The sequence below is a fragment of the Podarcis raffonei genome, chromosome 7 (genome assembly GCF_027172205.1).
Source record: "Podarcis raffonei isolate rPodRaf1 chromosome 7, rPodRaf1.pri, whole genome shotgun sequence".
NCBI classification, from domain to species: Eukaryota; Metazoa; Chordata; class Lepidosauria; order Squamata; family Lacertidae; genus Podarcis; species Podarcis raffonei.
In genome coordinates, this window is record NC_070608.1 from 14307938 (window position 1) to 14322582 (window position 14645).

The following is a 14645-nucleotide window of genomic DNA, read 5'->3' on the forward strand; positions in this document are numbered from 1 at the left end:
GCTTGAGGGCATGGCCAGGGACGATTTAAGCCATGGTGCGATTCTGAGGCTTCCGCTTTCAGCCTCACGCCACGGATCTCCCGTCTTCCCACCCGTTCTTCAGGTTGTGCCATTGACCTTGCTATGGACTTCGGTTGGTTGCCGTTGAGGGGCCTGGTAGGACTTTTTCCACTTGGCAAATTGGCACCAGCCACTTGGTTTTCACCTACCTCGTAGCAATCATCACAACTTTGTAAGGTTTGGTGGTTAGGCATTGGAATAGCGATGTGGGGGAGGGGAGGTGCAGCCATCACCTGCCCCTCCATACTTAAGGGTTTTCCTTTAAAGGAATCTGGGGGTATAGATCTCGCCTGAAGCTGGGGGAAGGACTAGGGCCATGCCACTACCCCAGCAGGAACCTGGGGGATGCTCGAGTCGATCTGCATTGGCGGGGCTCCCCCTACTGGTGGTTTACCCTTACCAGACTTCCTGCAAGGCGGGCAGAAGTCAGATATAGTCTATTGATGCCAATGCCTAAGCCAATACCGCTCACATTCTGTAACCAATACAGTTGTGGCCTAAAATTCTGTGTCCTTGTCTCTTTATTCTCCTGGGGGTGGCTTGGGCGCCTTGAAACGCAAATGCTTGCACTAATTCAGCATCTCCTTAGCACTACTCTGAATTCCACCCATATTGAGGTTGAAACAAACAAACAAACAAGGTGAAGAAAATCATATTTACCACTGCATCATCATCATAGAGCTCTACGACGATCACTGGGGGGAATTCAGCAATTTCTTTTCCATCCCCGTGAAGCACAATATTATTAAACAGCAGCATTTGATTCCACGTTGGAGACAAAGTTTGTTGTATGATCTAATGGTGGGGGGAAAGTAGTGCATTAGAGTAGACAAGACTCCTGCCCCTTAGATGAGCTCTCTTGGGACATTCTATTTGTGCTATGGAATAATATGCATATTTACACACAGATTTTATATATATATTCATAATTCATTTGGCTATATTTTGAACAATTGATTTAATTTCATTTATGAATCACTTGCCATGAAACTCTCCGAAATGATTCAACAATAAAAACAGATGCCAACTACAGGAGGCATGGCTTCAGGACCACGGACAGCTCCAAGCAAGCAACTTGCTCTGGCAGTGGTTGGGAGCAGATATAACCACCACAGAGTGCTATGGAGATGTCCACACACACACACACACACACTGTGTGTTTCACAGCTCTTTCTCCCCCTGCAGCTGTTCACATCAGCACAGCTTCATTAGTGTCAGATCCATTTCTCTTTGTGTGCGCACACCAGGGGGGCGTCGACACGACAGGGATGTCGTTACCCTACGCACACCCTGGCTAGAGATGAATTTGGAATGGATTAAGGACTCCAATCAGTGTGAAACTGGTTTGAGAAACAACGCATCAAACAGTAGTATTTCATAACAATGTACGTGATACGTAAGTATTTTGGTTAGTGCTCTGTGAACGTGGATCAAAAGCTTGGCACTGTAAATGAGTGAACAATAAACAGGAGTCCTTCTGGTGCAGTGCAGCACATGTGCTCTACAAATGAGCTGTGTTTGCTCTGATGTTCCTCCTTTTAAGCATCCCTTTAACTGGTATGACAGCAAACACTGAAGATATATTTTGAGGATAAAAATGTACTGAAACTGGGGGTGGGAATCACTTCAATAAAAATTTCTGGAATGCCCTTATATAGAAATGAGGATTCTCCAGCAATTACTTATTCTTTATTGGAGCTCATGTACCATCATAAAAACAATTTCAGGTGCAGCCTAGAATCTATTGCCTATAGAAAGCATTACTGGCACATATAAAGTCTGACATTCTCCAAGATTTACAGAGCAAATGTTTATATGCCTACTCAGAGGTAAGTCCAATTTATTTCCATGTGATTTACAGCCAGGTAATCATGTACAGGATTGCAGCCTTACAATACTGTAGAAGAGAAAAATAAAGTGGGGACATGGTGTACGTTTATAATGTTATGGATGGTGTGCATGGATAGGGAGACATGCTCATAAAATGCTAAAAACCTGTAGTCTGGTCACCTAATGAAATCAACTGGCAGTAGATTCAGGACAGACGAAACAAACGCTTTTTGCATGCACACAATTTATCAGGTTCCCTGCCATAAGAATGCAGTGATGGCTACTGCCTCAGATGGCTTAAAAGGGGGATTAGACAATTTTATTTGAGTCTATATCCCAGTCGATCCCATGGGTTCAAAGCAGCTTTGTCAAATTTATTTGAGTCTATGTCGCACTGTGTCCCATAAGCTCAGACCAGCTTGCAGCAGTTATTCTAAATGTTAATAGCCTCGTGCCCTAGGGGCTCACAATCTAAGGCAATCGGATGGGTTGAGCGATAAAAGAGGACAAACAAATTGAAAATGAAATTGTCATGACCCCACTCCCCATCCACCAGTGATCTAGGGTGCAGGGGCACCATATGGGTCTGGGTCAGGGCTCAGAACTGATGGTGGTAGACAGGGAACCCACTGCACCTGAGATGGTTAGATAAGAACTTTCAGAAGAAATCCCTAGCCCAGGGATGGCCAACAGGTAGATCGTGATCTACTGGTAGATCGTGGATGCCTGTGGTAGATCGCAGTAGATCGCGAGACCCCTTCCACCACCTCAAAACAAAACAAAAAACAACCAAATTTGAGCTCCTCAAAAAAGTTTAACAACTTTGACTTCTCCAAAAAGCCCAACAACTTTGGTCAATCCAGTGGGTAGATCATCACCAGTTTTTTTATAGCGGGAGTAGATTGCGGTCTCTTGGAAGTTGGACAAGCCTGCCTTAGACCACCAAGGCCCATATAGAGTCAGAGCCTGGTCCGTCATGGACACCCTCCCTTGGGCCTGACGAATCAGATGCTTCTTGCCACACATCATAGTCCGGCAGCGCTGGGAGTGCATCAGGAGGGGGACTATGGGATGAAGGAGGAATGCCTGCATTCAGCCCAGAAGCTTTCCCCTTGATGGCTCTGAAGGCGGTAGAAGCAGGTCTCAGTCTGCTCCAAAACTTTGCGGAAGTGGCTTGCTTGGAGCTATCCATGGTGCTGCAGCCTTGCCTCCAGCCTAGCTGATTTCCTGGTGGGCTCCAGCATCAGACCAGAAAATGATCAATATAGTAAATGTAAAATCTAGTGGCTTTGTGTGGGGGTTTTTTTGAATTAGGGAATTAATTAATCAATTGTTTAGGGAAGTTTTTAATATTTAATGCTGTATTGTTTTTAACACTCGATTGGGAGCCGCCCAGAGTGGCTGGGGAAACTCAGCCAGATGGGCAGGGTATAAATAATAAATTATTATTATTATTAGTAGTAGTAGTAGTAATTAAAACAACAACAACCCTGAGCTGAAACCAGCAATAACCCTGGGATAGGCAACACACTGCCACCCAGGGGTAGTTAGCTTCCAAATTCCGTCAGCTTCACCACTATGGCTGCCCCGTGATCCTCGGGTGATGGGTGGGATAGAATCTTAGAATCACAGAATTGCAGAGTTAGAAGGGACCGCGAGGCTCATCCAGTCCAACCCCCCACAATGTAGGAATCTTTTCCCCCAATGTAGGACTGGAAACCACAACCCTGAGATTAAGAGTGACTCTTGCTCTGTTGCCTGGGCTATCCAAAGCAGTATAGAAATTTAATAAATTTAATTAATTAATTAATTAATTAATTAATTAATTAATTAACAGACTTGGGGAGCTCACATGCTCGTTTTGACATATCTCCAATTAAAAGGAGTAACCAGACAAGGGAAAACCCTAGTTAAGAACTTAGGAAGCCAATTCCAACCAGTCCGAGAAGACAACACTAAGCCAGAAGGGGTAATTGGCCTATGACTGAGTGGATGGTAGCTTTGTGGTGTTTTACTCGCCACAGGGAACCAGGCAAACAATGATTTATGAACTACATCTTCCTTTACCTACTCAGCACACGCTGGGAGATGACCTCTATGCTGGGGGAAAATGCTATTTGTGCTTATAAATACTTCAGTTTCTTGTACCACCGCCCTCTCTTCTTCTCGCTCTTACCTTCGTGGTCTGGCAGTGCGAAACAAACGTGACTTTGGCAAAGGGATCAGAAAGCCCACTGCTGTCGGCTGCGATGAGACCCCTGGCCTGATACATGTGAACTCTCAGCTGGAAAACATTCTTGGCTGTGTAAACACAACAGAAAGAAGGAAAGTTATCACTGTGGGGAGGGATCAAAGTGGTCCATCCTGCAAGTTCATCTTCAGGTAGGACTGGGAGAGACTCCTGCCTGAAACCCAGGACAGCAGCTGCCAGTCAGTGTAGACAATCCTGAGAAATATGCACCCAGTCATCTGATTCAGTATAAGATAGTTTCCCGTGTTCTAATATTTCCTAACAAAGCCAAGTTTGTCATGTCAGCTCGAAGTCACTGACCAGCTTCCCTGAGTCACATTCTGCTTGTGAACCCACTTGTAATTTATTATTATTATTATTATCAGTGCCAGGGACAAAAAGCACCCCAATGACAAAATAAAAAGAAAAATAAATCAATAAATTCCTCCTTTTTTTGCCCCAGGTCTTTTTAATTTACAGAACAAAAATCATAAATGGCTGCAATGTAGAGACATTGTATACTACTGTGTCTGGGCAGGAGGGCAATATCCTAGAAGGACTGTGTTGCAGGTCTATTTCTGTGTAAATTCTGCAATGAAAAGTGCCACTCAGGTAGATTTTAACCCCACAGGGTGTAGAATATGAAGACAAGAACAGGATAGTACTGAGATAGGTGCTCCTTTAGACTTCCAAATGTTTGCATTCCCATCAACCCCAATCTTTGGCCATGCTGGTTGGGGCTGATGGCAGCTGTAGACCAAAATAAATGGAGGGCACCAGCTTGGGGGAAGGCTAGACAGACACATACAACCCGTCTGTGTTCGATGAAACTTACAGGCTAGCCACTGGTTTTCCCAGCTTGGCCTCCCTCTCAAAGCTGCCCCATCAAATCAAAGAAGGGATCAAGTCACTAGGTGCATATATATTTTTAATTACATATTTTGTGTTTTTTATATTGTAATTTTATGTTGTGAACCATCCTGAGGTCTACAGATAGAGGGTGGTATTATCATCACCACCATCATCATCCTCGGCAAACTAATTCACCCACCACCACTGCAGGAATGTACGAAAGGAGGCATGACCTAAGGATTGCCGTATTTTTCGCTCTATAACACGCACCCGACCATAACACACACGTAGTTTTTAGAGGAGGAAAACAAGAAAAAAAATATTCTAAACGAAACAGTGGATGTATTATTTTTGTGGTTCATGCTGTGGCCACAGACATGTGATCTGACAGTGAGTTTGGAGTAGCCCAATGCAAAAATCCTGAGGATCCATGTGGATCCGTGCTTTGTAACCACGTTTTAAGTGGGGAGGGAAGGAAAAGCACTCAAGGGACAAGGAACATGCGTGGGGTGTGTGGAGAAGGATGCTGCTAATAATGAAGAAGAGGGGTATAAGGGGAGAGGGCTCCTCTCCCGTCCCACTTTGCTCCTTTAAAGCAAGCAGGCTCTGCTTTTCTTCCTCCTCCCCACTCATCCCCGGCTTAGCGAGCTGAAAAACTTTGCTGCTATGTAGCGAGCTGAGTGGGGAGGAGAGAGGGACAGAGAGCCTGCTTGCTTTAAAGGAACCAACCGGACAGGAGCCGCTTACACTCGTGTAAGCGGTTCCTCTCCTCTCCTGCTTTGCTCCTTTAAAGAAGCAGGCTCTCTGTCCCTCTCTCCTCCCCACTCAGCGGCTCTTCTCCCGCTTTGCTGTTTAAAAGCAAGCCACGGAGGAGGGAAGGAAGGGGAACCATGGATCCTCTGTTCACAACTGCAGCAGATCCCCCCTGCCACCCGTAGGCATTCCCTCCATAACACGTACAGACATTTCCCCTTACTTTCTAGGAGGAAAAAAGTGAGTGTTATGGTGCAAAAAATACGGTACATATGAACCCAATATATCAAACATATGTTGGAAATGTAAAGAAACGGAAGGGACCTTTTATCATATGTGGTGGGAATGTAGAGAAATTTTAAAATTTTGGGAAATGATATATAATGAATTGAAGAAAATGTTTAAAATGACATTTGTAAAAAAACCAGAAGCATTTTTGTTAGGGATTGTAGGACAAGACCTGCCAAGGAAAACAAAGAACTTATTCATGTATGCTACAACAGCAGCAAGAGTCTTGATGGTACAAGGATGGAAGAATGAGGAAATCCCGACAAAAGAACAGTGGCAAGAGAAATTGATGAACTATGTAGAACTGGCTAAACTGACATACAAACTGTGAGAGAAGGACAACTGTGACTTCAAAGAAGAATGGGAACTTTTTACAAAGTATTTAAAAAGACAACAAAATCAATTGGACTCCTTGGCAGGTTTTGAATAAACATACACAAATTTAGTGATTGATAAGATGGTAGATAGATAATATAAGAATTGAAATAATTTTATAATATGCAGAGAATAACAGTGCTGAGAAATCAGAGAGAGGAGCTGAGGGAAGTCTTGGGGGGAGAGGGAGGGTTTGATGGGGAATGGGGAAAAGGGGGGGAATAATGAATTTGATATGTTTTGATATACTGTTATGTTGAAATTGTTAATAAAAAAATTTAAAAAACAAAACATATGAACCCAATATATGATTTTTTTTAAAAAATAATGACAACCAAACAACCCTGGCTGAGTATAAGGCAGCTTCCTACGTTGCTATGCTCCTACATTTAAAGAATGTCTTACTTCTGTAAACCAGGCTAACAGGCGGAGGGCTGCCGTGATGTCCTGAGCTTGCTCCCGAAGGTGTTTCTGTTTCATATCCAATAGGCAAGTTGTCCAAAATTGTGTGCGCATATTTGGCGGAGCCAAGCCACAGGTACGTGTCGACTTTTCCGTGAACGTTCCAGCCAGGAGGCCGTTTTCCTGGCAACTTAAAGTAAAGAAGAAGTGTCCAGAAGGTCAAGTTTGTTTGTTTATCAAGAGCCATTCTTCCAAAAATCACAGACTAGGGTGCAATATATAATTATATAACACAAATTATGTACAATCCTATTTAAACCATCAGAACGAGGAGAGGAACAGCTGAAACAGCAGAGGAGCTGCCAAACTCTTAAATAATTGCAGGGTGGGCTACATGCTCCAAGGATGAAATCTTTGAAACCTTTGAAACTAGAATGTACAATTTGCTGCTGAAATGGAATACACAGGATGAAATGGTTAAATCAGCTATGATTAAATGGGCACAGGACATTGGTCATGACATTATGTTTGCTGACTGGGAACAGTTATGGACCACCGGTATAAAATTTACGGCATGTAATGCCTTAAGAGAGAATATTATGAAAATGATTTATAGGTGGTACATGACCCCAGTCAAGCTTGCAAAAATTTATCATCTGCCCAACAACAAATGCTGGAAATGTAATGAAACTGAAGGCACTTTCTATCACCTTTGGTGGACGTGCCCAAGGATTAAAGTCTTCTGGGAAACGATATATAATGAAATTAAGAAGGTGCTTAAGTGTACCTTTCATAAAAAACCAGAGGCTTTTCTCCTGGGCATGGTAGGCCAATTGGTGTCAAAGAAAGATAGGATGTTCTTTATGTATGCTACAACAGCAGCAAGAGTGTTACTAGCAAAGTATTGGAAGACACAAGAACTACCCACACTGGAAGAGTGGCAGACGAAGGTGATTGACTATATGGGACTGGCAGAGATGACGAGCAGAATCCGTGACCAAGGGAAAGAGACGGTGGAGGAAGACTGGAAGAAATTTAAACTTTATCTTAAAAATTCTTGTAAGATTATGGAGTGTTAAAATGTCATGGTTTAAGCATAGCAGATTTGCAGCGATAAATGATTGGACAAGAGGAAAGAAAAGGGTTAAAGAAAGGAATTAATAAGTAATTCAGACCAGGGGTTGCTGAAAAAATTTAAAATAGGGATGCAGAAAAGGGAGGCATGGGGAAGTTGCTGAAATTGGGTATATGAAAAATTTTTATGAAATTATACATGTTTATATGTTTGTTTGTTAGTGTTTGTTTTCTGTATTGTTTTATATTATATGTTGAAAAACCAATAAAAAATTTATTTAAAAAAAAAAGAAATCTTTGAAACCTGGGTAAGCCCTCAGTGCTATGGAATTAAAACGTAGCTGAAATTGCCCGTTTCCATATCTAGGCTGCATAGACACCAAACATTTAAAGTATATCTGAAACACACACCTCTGTGAAGAGTCCCAAGAACTGTAGTTTACCCCTCACAGAGCTACATTTCCTAGCACCCTTAACAAACTACAGTTTCAAGGAGTTGGGGAAGTGGGAAGTACCGTATTTTTTGCTCTATAAGATGCACCAGATCATAAGACGCACCTAGTTTTTGGAGGAGGAAAACAAGAAAAAAAATATTCTGAATCTCAGAAGCCAGAACAAGAGGGATCGCTGCGCAGTGAAAGCAGCAATCCCTCTTGCTGTTCTGGCTTCTGTGATAGCTGCACAGCCTGCATTCGCTCCATAAGACGCACACACATTTCCCCTTACTTTTTAGGAGAGAAAAAGTGAGTCTTATAGAGCAAAAAATATGGTACTTTAAATGTATGGTGTGTATTCAGCCTTTGTCACTGATCTCAAAAACCGGCTGTTCAGGGTGGGAGGATCCCTTGCTGATTCATGGCTGAATTTCTTCTTCTTCTTCTTCTTTTAAAAAAGGAGTGGGTTGTTGCATAAATTTGTCTGGCAGTGTAGATGAGACACCAACAACAATGGCTGTCTCCTCATACGGTTGGGAGGTTCTCAGACTTACTTTCAAGAAGTGAGTTTTAATCTTCCCACAGTGCTTCCCTCTCTGCTCGGCCACTGGGGAATAGAGCAAGTCTTTGGCTGGGATTCTCGCGTAGGCAACTCTTTTGTTGTTGCTCAGCATCCAGATGAAGACATCGGGGACCGTGTGCTGAGGCTTGAAAAAAAAGACAGGCATGTGATTTGACCATCACGAACACCATTAGGCTTGTGAAGAGCGTGCTTTCGCTGGGAGGTCAGCCATCTTTGATTGTGTGTCAATCAAGAAACAAGAGTCCATTTCCAACAAGTGCCCTTCTTTCTGTTTCCTTAAACCCAACACCACCACTCCAAAAATCTTCTGCAGGATTAGAGAGGTTTGAAAAAACCTGGGAATGTGGCAAGAGAGGTTGTTGCTGTGTGGAAATGCCTGTAGCCTCTCTGATACAGTGGTACCTCAGGTTACAGACACTTCAGGTTACAGACTCCACTAACCCAGAAATAGTACCTCAGGTTAAGAACTTTGCTTCAGGATGAGAACAGAAATCATGTGGTGGCAGTGGGAGGACCCATTAGCTAAAGTGGTACCTCAGGTTAAGAACAGTTTCAGGTTAAGAACGGACCTCCAGAATGAATTAAGTTCTTAACTCAAGCTACTACTGTAGCAGGATTTCCTCTTGTATGCGTTTGAAATAACAGCGAGGAGAAGCTCAGGACTGATCTGATTCCCCCTCCACACTCATAGAATCATGTAATTCTAGAGCTGGAAGGGACCCCAAGTGTCTTTCACCCCAACCCCTGCAATGCAGGAATCTCAGCTAAAGAATCCATGACAGGTGGCCATCCAACCTCTGCTTAAAAACCTCCAAGAAGGGAGTCCATTCCACGGTTAAATCCAGCAGCACAACAGGGGGAGCCTGGACACTGCACCCTTCCACACACACACACCCAATGCACGTAGGAGCTTTCATACTACTAGAAAACAAACTGGAGTAGTTACCTGTATACCTGTATCTGTATACTGGTCCTGTATACCTGAAGGAGCGTCTCCACCCCCACCATCTACCCTGGACACTGAGGTCCAGCGTCAAGGGCCTTCTGATGGTTCCCTCATTGCGAGAAGTGAGGTTACAGGGAACCAGGCAGAGGGCCTTCTTGGTAGTGGCGCCCGCCCTGTGGAACGCCCTCCCAGCAGATGTCAAGGCAATAAACAACTATTTTACTTTTAAAAGACAACTGAAGGCGGCCCTGTTTAGGGAAGTTTTTAATGTCTGATGCTGTATTGTTTTTAATATTCAGTTGGAAGCCGCCCAGAGTGGCTGGGGAAACCCAGCCAGATGGGCAGGGTATAAATAATAAATTATTATTATTATTATTATACCTCATCGACTAAGAAACGGATCTTCCCAATGTAGTTCTGAGTCTCGCGCATCATTTCTTCGAGTGGAATCTTCTTCTTTTGCTGCTGGATGATTGTTTTGGCATCTTTGGACATCGCTTCCTATGACAACAAAGAGGCAGGGCATTACTAAAGTCACCTACCCTGTCAGATTCATTGCAGACCAATCGGCAAGAGTCAATCGCTCCACTTTTCATTTTTTCCATTCTTAAGTACAATATTCCACATTCCCACATTTCCTTTTTTCTTTTTCAAAATTCCTCATGAAAATCCATCAGCATTTTAGTGTGATTTCCCACCCCGATAACCACATTTTTGCACAGCAATTTCCCCAAATGCATTTTTTTCGCTAATATATCTGCACACTTTGTCACAGTATATGCATTTCGAAACACATTACTTGACCAAAGAAATGCATTGCAAAATATGAAGAAGTGGGCATTTCAAAGGATGGCTATGTTTCTGTTCATGTATTGTTTCGAAAAGTGAGAATTAGGTAGGTTCACCTTTAAATGTGGGCTGAATTGGATTTCTCCCACATCCCCAAATGCAAATTCCTTGCTATCCACTGGGACATGCAAGGAAAGGTAACCTTATCTTTCTGCTAACATCCTCCAGCAAGCAGGCGATAGAGTTAAAGGTTGCCTTCCTCAATTGTCACAATGGGATAGATTTGATGTCAGAAGAGGATCTTATCTTCGCAAAAGATGCACATTCCTACCTGCATTTTCAGCAGGTGAATTACTCAGACGGGGAAGCAATCTGTCATTTGCAAGAGCCCTATTCTCTCCCTTTTTTTGCCTTCCCTTATTCATCTTTCAGTTCTGGGCAAACCTACAGAACTGGGCCAGTTCACACACATACATGCAACACTAGTTCCGTCATCATTTAATGCCTCACCAATTGATGGTGCTCATCTGAACGCAAGAGCTGCTTCTGCTGAAAATATTGCATTTAGATTGATACGAACGGGGCCCGTTTAAGATTTTTTTGACACCTGGGGCAAGGTGGCACATATTGGTGTTGCAGCAGATTATGGATACACTTTTGATTTATCTGGGGAGACAACCATGCCAGGAGGGAAAAAATCTCTTGAACTGAGATTTCTGATGTGGCAGTTGACTTTTCAGTCATGCCTCCCTAGGCACCCGCTTAGTCTGAATTGTTTACACAGGGGGCAGCTGTGTCCCCCACCCCATACAATTCTCTCCCAGAGCATCACCAGGTTCCATCGCTCCCAGGAGAACTCACTCTATGTGCAATGAAAGTGTGTGGCGCCAAGGAGCTCTGCACACTAGCTACACAGGCTGAGGGGGTGTGTGAATATGCAGTTTTAGAGCTGATTTCTATGTCTTCATAGCTTTTGATTATATGTCTTATTTTGTATGGTTTTTTGCATATTTATTGTAAGTCACCGAGAGATTGATTATTAGTTGGCATGCAATTGCAGAACTAAGTAAATAAATGCCACAGGAACACCACACATTTAAAGCACTGTTATGCCACTTTAAATAGTCATGGTTCCCACCCCCCCACCAAAGAATTATGGGAAGTGTAGTTTGCTCAAGGAGATGAGAGTTGTTAAAGGTAAAGGGACCCCTGACCATTAGGTCTAGTCGTGGCCGACTCTGGGGTTGCGGCGCTCATCTTGCTTTATTGGCTGAGGGAGCTGGCGTACAGCTTCTGGGTCATGTGGCCAGCATGCCTAAGCCGCTTCTGGCAAACCAGATCAGCACACGGAAACGCCGTTTACCTTCCTATTTATCTACTTGCACTTTGACGTGCTTTCGAACTGCTAGGTGGGCAGGAGCTGGGACTGAGCAACGGGAGCTCACCCCATCACGGGGATTCGAACCGCCGACCTTCTGATTGGCAAGTCCTAGGCTCTGTGGTTTAACCCACAGTGCCACCCGCGTCCCCCCACCAAAGAATTATGGGAAGTGTAGTTTGCTCAAGGAGATGAGAGTTGTCAGGAGACACCTATTACTCTCAGAGAGCTATGGTTTCTTCCATGGGAAGAGAGGTTGATTGTTAATCCACTCTGAGAATTGTCGCTTTGTGAGGGGAATGCTGGTCTCCTAACAACTCTTAACATACTATCCTTCCCAGGATTCTTTGGGAGAAACCACAACTGTTTAAATGAAAGCTTCAGGTGTGGCCTCTTTGTCATAAAGTCACCACCATTCATTTCACAACATTTATATACCGCTTGGTTGTCCTAAATCTTCACAGTGGTTTTATTTGTGAGCCAGATTGTTCAAATTTATTTGTGAGCCAGATTGTGCAAATTGTGGCGCATGAACTCAAGAGGCTTGGTAGATGGAGTAGCTTTATAGCACATTGCATCTAGTATTCAAGAAAATATCTCACGTACCAATTCTTGCTTATACAACGTCAGCCTCTTTTTGTCCAAAGGCGTCCTATTCATCAGTTTGGGCTTCTTTTCAGCATTTGCAATGAAGGCCCTGAAATGAAGACACAGTCAGAGATGGTATCTTCATAACGATGGATCGTAATTCTCCTGCAGCAAGTTCCTCTGTGTAGCCCGCCAGATGAGCCAGAAGATACTAAGCACTCAGATTCATAATGTAATATTAAAACGGAGGCATCGTTTATTGCTGGGAGAAGTATAAAGAAGTGGAAATGCAATTTGTATGGTAATATTTCAATATGAAATTAATTAGTTTGGGGGATATGTGGCTATTTTGCATCCCATCCATTGTGCTCAAACAAGGTTTGAGCAAGCAAAGTCCTTTGTATGCATGTTGACCTTGCAGATTTTTGCAGAATCTATTTGCAGTGGATGCTGCTGATTATTTCCAATGTGTGCGATGTTCTTCTGACAGTTCCAAAAGCCTAGTGGGCAATCTGGTAATGAATCTGCTGGAATATGAGGAATGGGAACAGAATTGAAAAAAATAAATAAATGGATCTGTACATGAAGTTGGAGCCTAAGTCAGCAACAGCTTTCTGCAACAGGACACCAAGTTAAGCGAGCAAGTTAGGTAATAATAATAATAATAATAATAATAATAATAAATTTTTATTTATACCCCATACACCCCCTGCCAAGACCGGGTTCAGGGCAGCTAACAACCAATAATAAAAACAAGTTGATTAAAATACAATTTAAAAGATTAAGACACAACATTAAAACATTAGGGTGCAATCTCTTCATAGAAGGAGAAAGGAAAAGGAAAGAGGGGGAGGGAATCAAACTGATTCTAAGGCAAAGGCCAGGTAGAACAACTCCGTCTTACAGGCCCTGTGGAAAGAGATCAGATCCCGTAGGGCCCTGGTCTCAAGAGACAGAGCATTCCACCAGGCCGGAGCCAGTGTTGAGAAGGCCCTGGCTCTGGTTGGGGCTAATCTAACTTCCTTAGGGCCCGGGACCTCTATTTATGGACCTTAAGGTCCTCCGTGGGGCATACCAGGAGAGGCGGTCCCGTAGGTACGAGGGTCCTAGGCCGTGAAGGGCTTTAAAGGTCAAAACCAGCACCTTAAATCTGACCCTGTACTCCACCGGGAGCCAATGCAGCTGGAAAAGCACTGGGTGAATATGCTCCCATGGCAGAAACCCCGTGAGGAGCCTCGCTGCAGCATTCTGCACCCGCTGGAGTTTATGGGACAGCTTCAAGGGCAGCCCCGTGTAGAGTGAATTACAGTAGTCAAGCCTGGAGGTGACCATTGCATAGATCGCTGTGGCCAGGTCAGGGCGGGAAAGGTAAGGGAATCCTTAGCCCTCTTACATGGGAATAAGTCCCTTTGAACTCAGTGAGACTTGTGTCAAAGTTGACATCAGAGGCAGTTTTAGGGCAGCATGACCAGTTCCACCTGGAAACTGGACAATGAATGGAGATGACACAGCAAGCACTTGAGGCTATGAGGCATGACAGCTCTGGCAAGTGTTGGGATACTGCCAGGGAGACGGAGGCATCAGGCAGGCCCCAGTCATCTCCGAATGATCACCGGTCTCCCGTGGAACAGCATCAGTCAATTAGCGACACAAGCCTCAGAGACATTCCAAGACCCGTGCACGCCCTTTTCAGCAGAGCCTCCACAATGGAAGATGTAGACAGAAGAGCATATTTACAGCTTTATTCAACGTAGATCAGAACAAAGGAAAAACATGACTGCTTGCCACTGTGTCCAGGAAAACAGCCGGAACAAAAGCTATATACAAAACGGAAGTTCCCAGGGAGAACCTGGAAGTCAACAGGCATGTGATACACAACAATCATGCCTGACCATTTAAGTTGGAATGAAAATATCCTAACATCCTCCCCCTTTCCGTGTAACCTGTAGTACCTGTGGTTCAACCCAATTGCAACCCCTGTACATAAACCTTAAGTTGTTCTCTGCTAACAACCTTAGACAACAGATCAGCAGGAATTTCATTTCCTGGCATGTAGGACACCT

The 14645-nt window shown here is 43.7% G+C and overlaps 1 protein-coding gene across 2 annotated transcripts in view; it reads right to left on the minus strand.

Annotated features, from left to right (window-relative positions):
* Positions 1-14645, minus strand: part of FER1L6 (fer-1 like family member 6) — a 117223-nt gene that overhangs the window by 51976 nt on the left and 50602 nt on the right. For both annotated transcript variants that reach the window (XM_053395324.1, XM_053395325.1), the window contains exons 16-21: positions 12601-12691; positions 10209-10328; positions 8853-9005; positions 6794-6980; positions 4067-4191; positions 721-855 (exon numbers count right to left, since the gene is read on the minus strand). In XM_053395324.1, coding sequence (XP_053251299.1) covers positions 721-855; positions 4067-4191; positions 6794-6980; positions 8853-9005; positions 10209-10328; positions 12601-12691 — 811 coding nt within the window. The remainder of the gene's footprint in view (positions 1-720; positions 856-4066; positions 4192-6793; positions 6981-8852; positions 9006-10208; positions 10329-12600; positions 12692-14645) is intronic.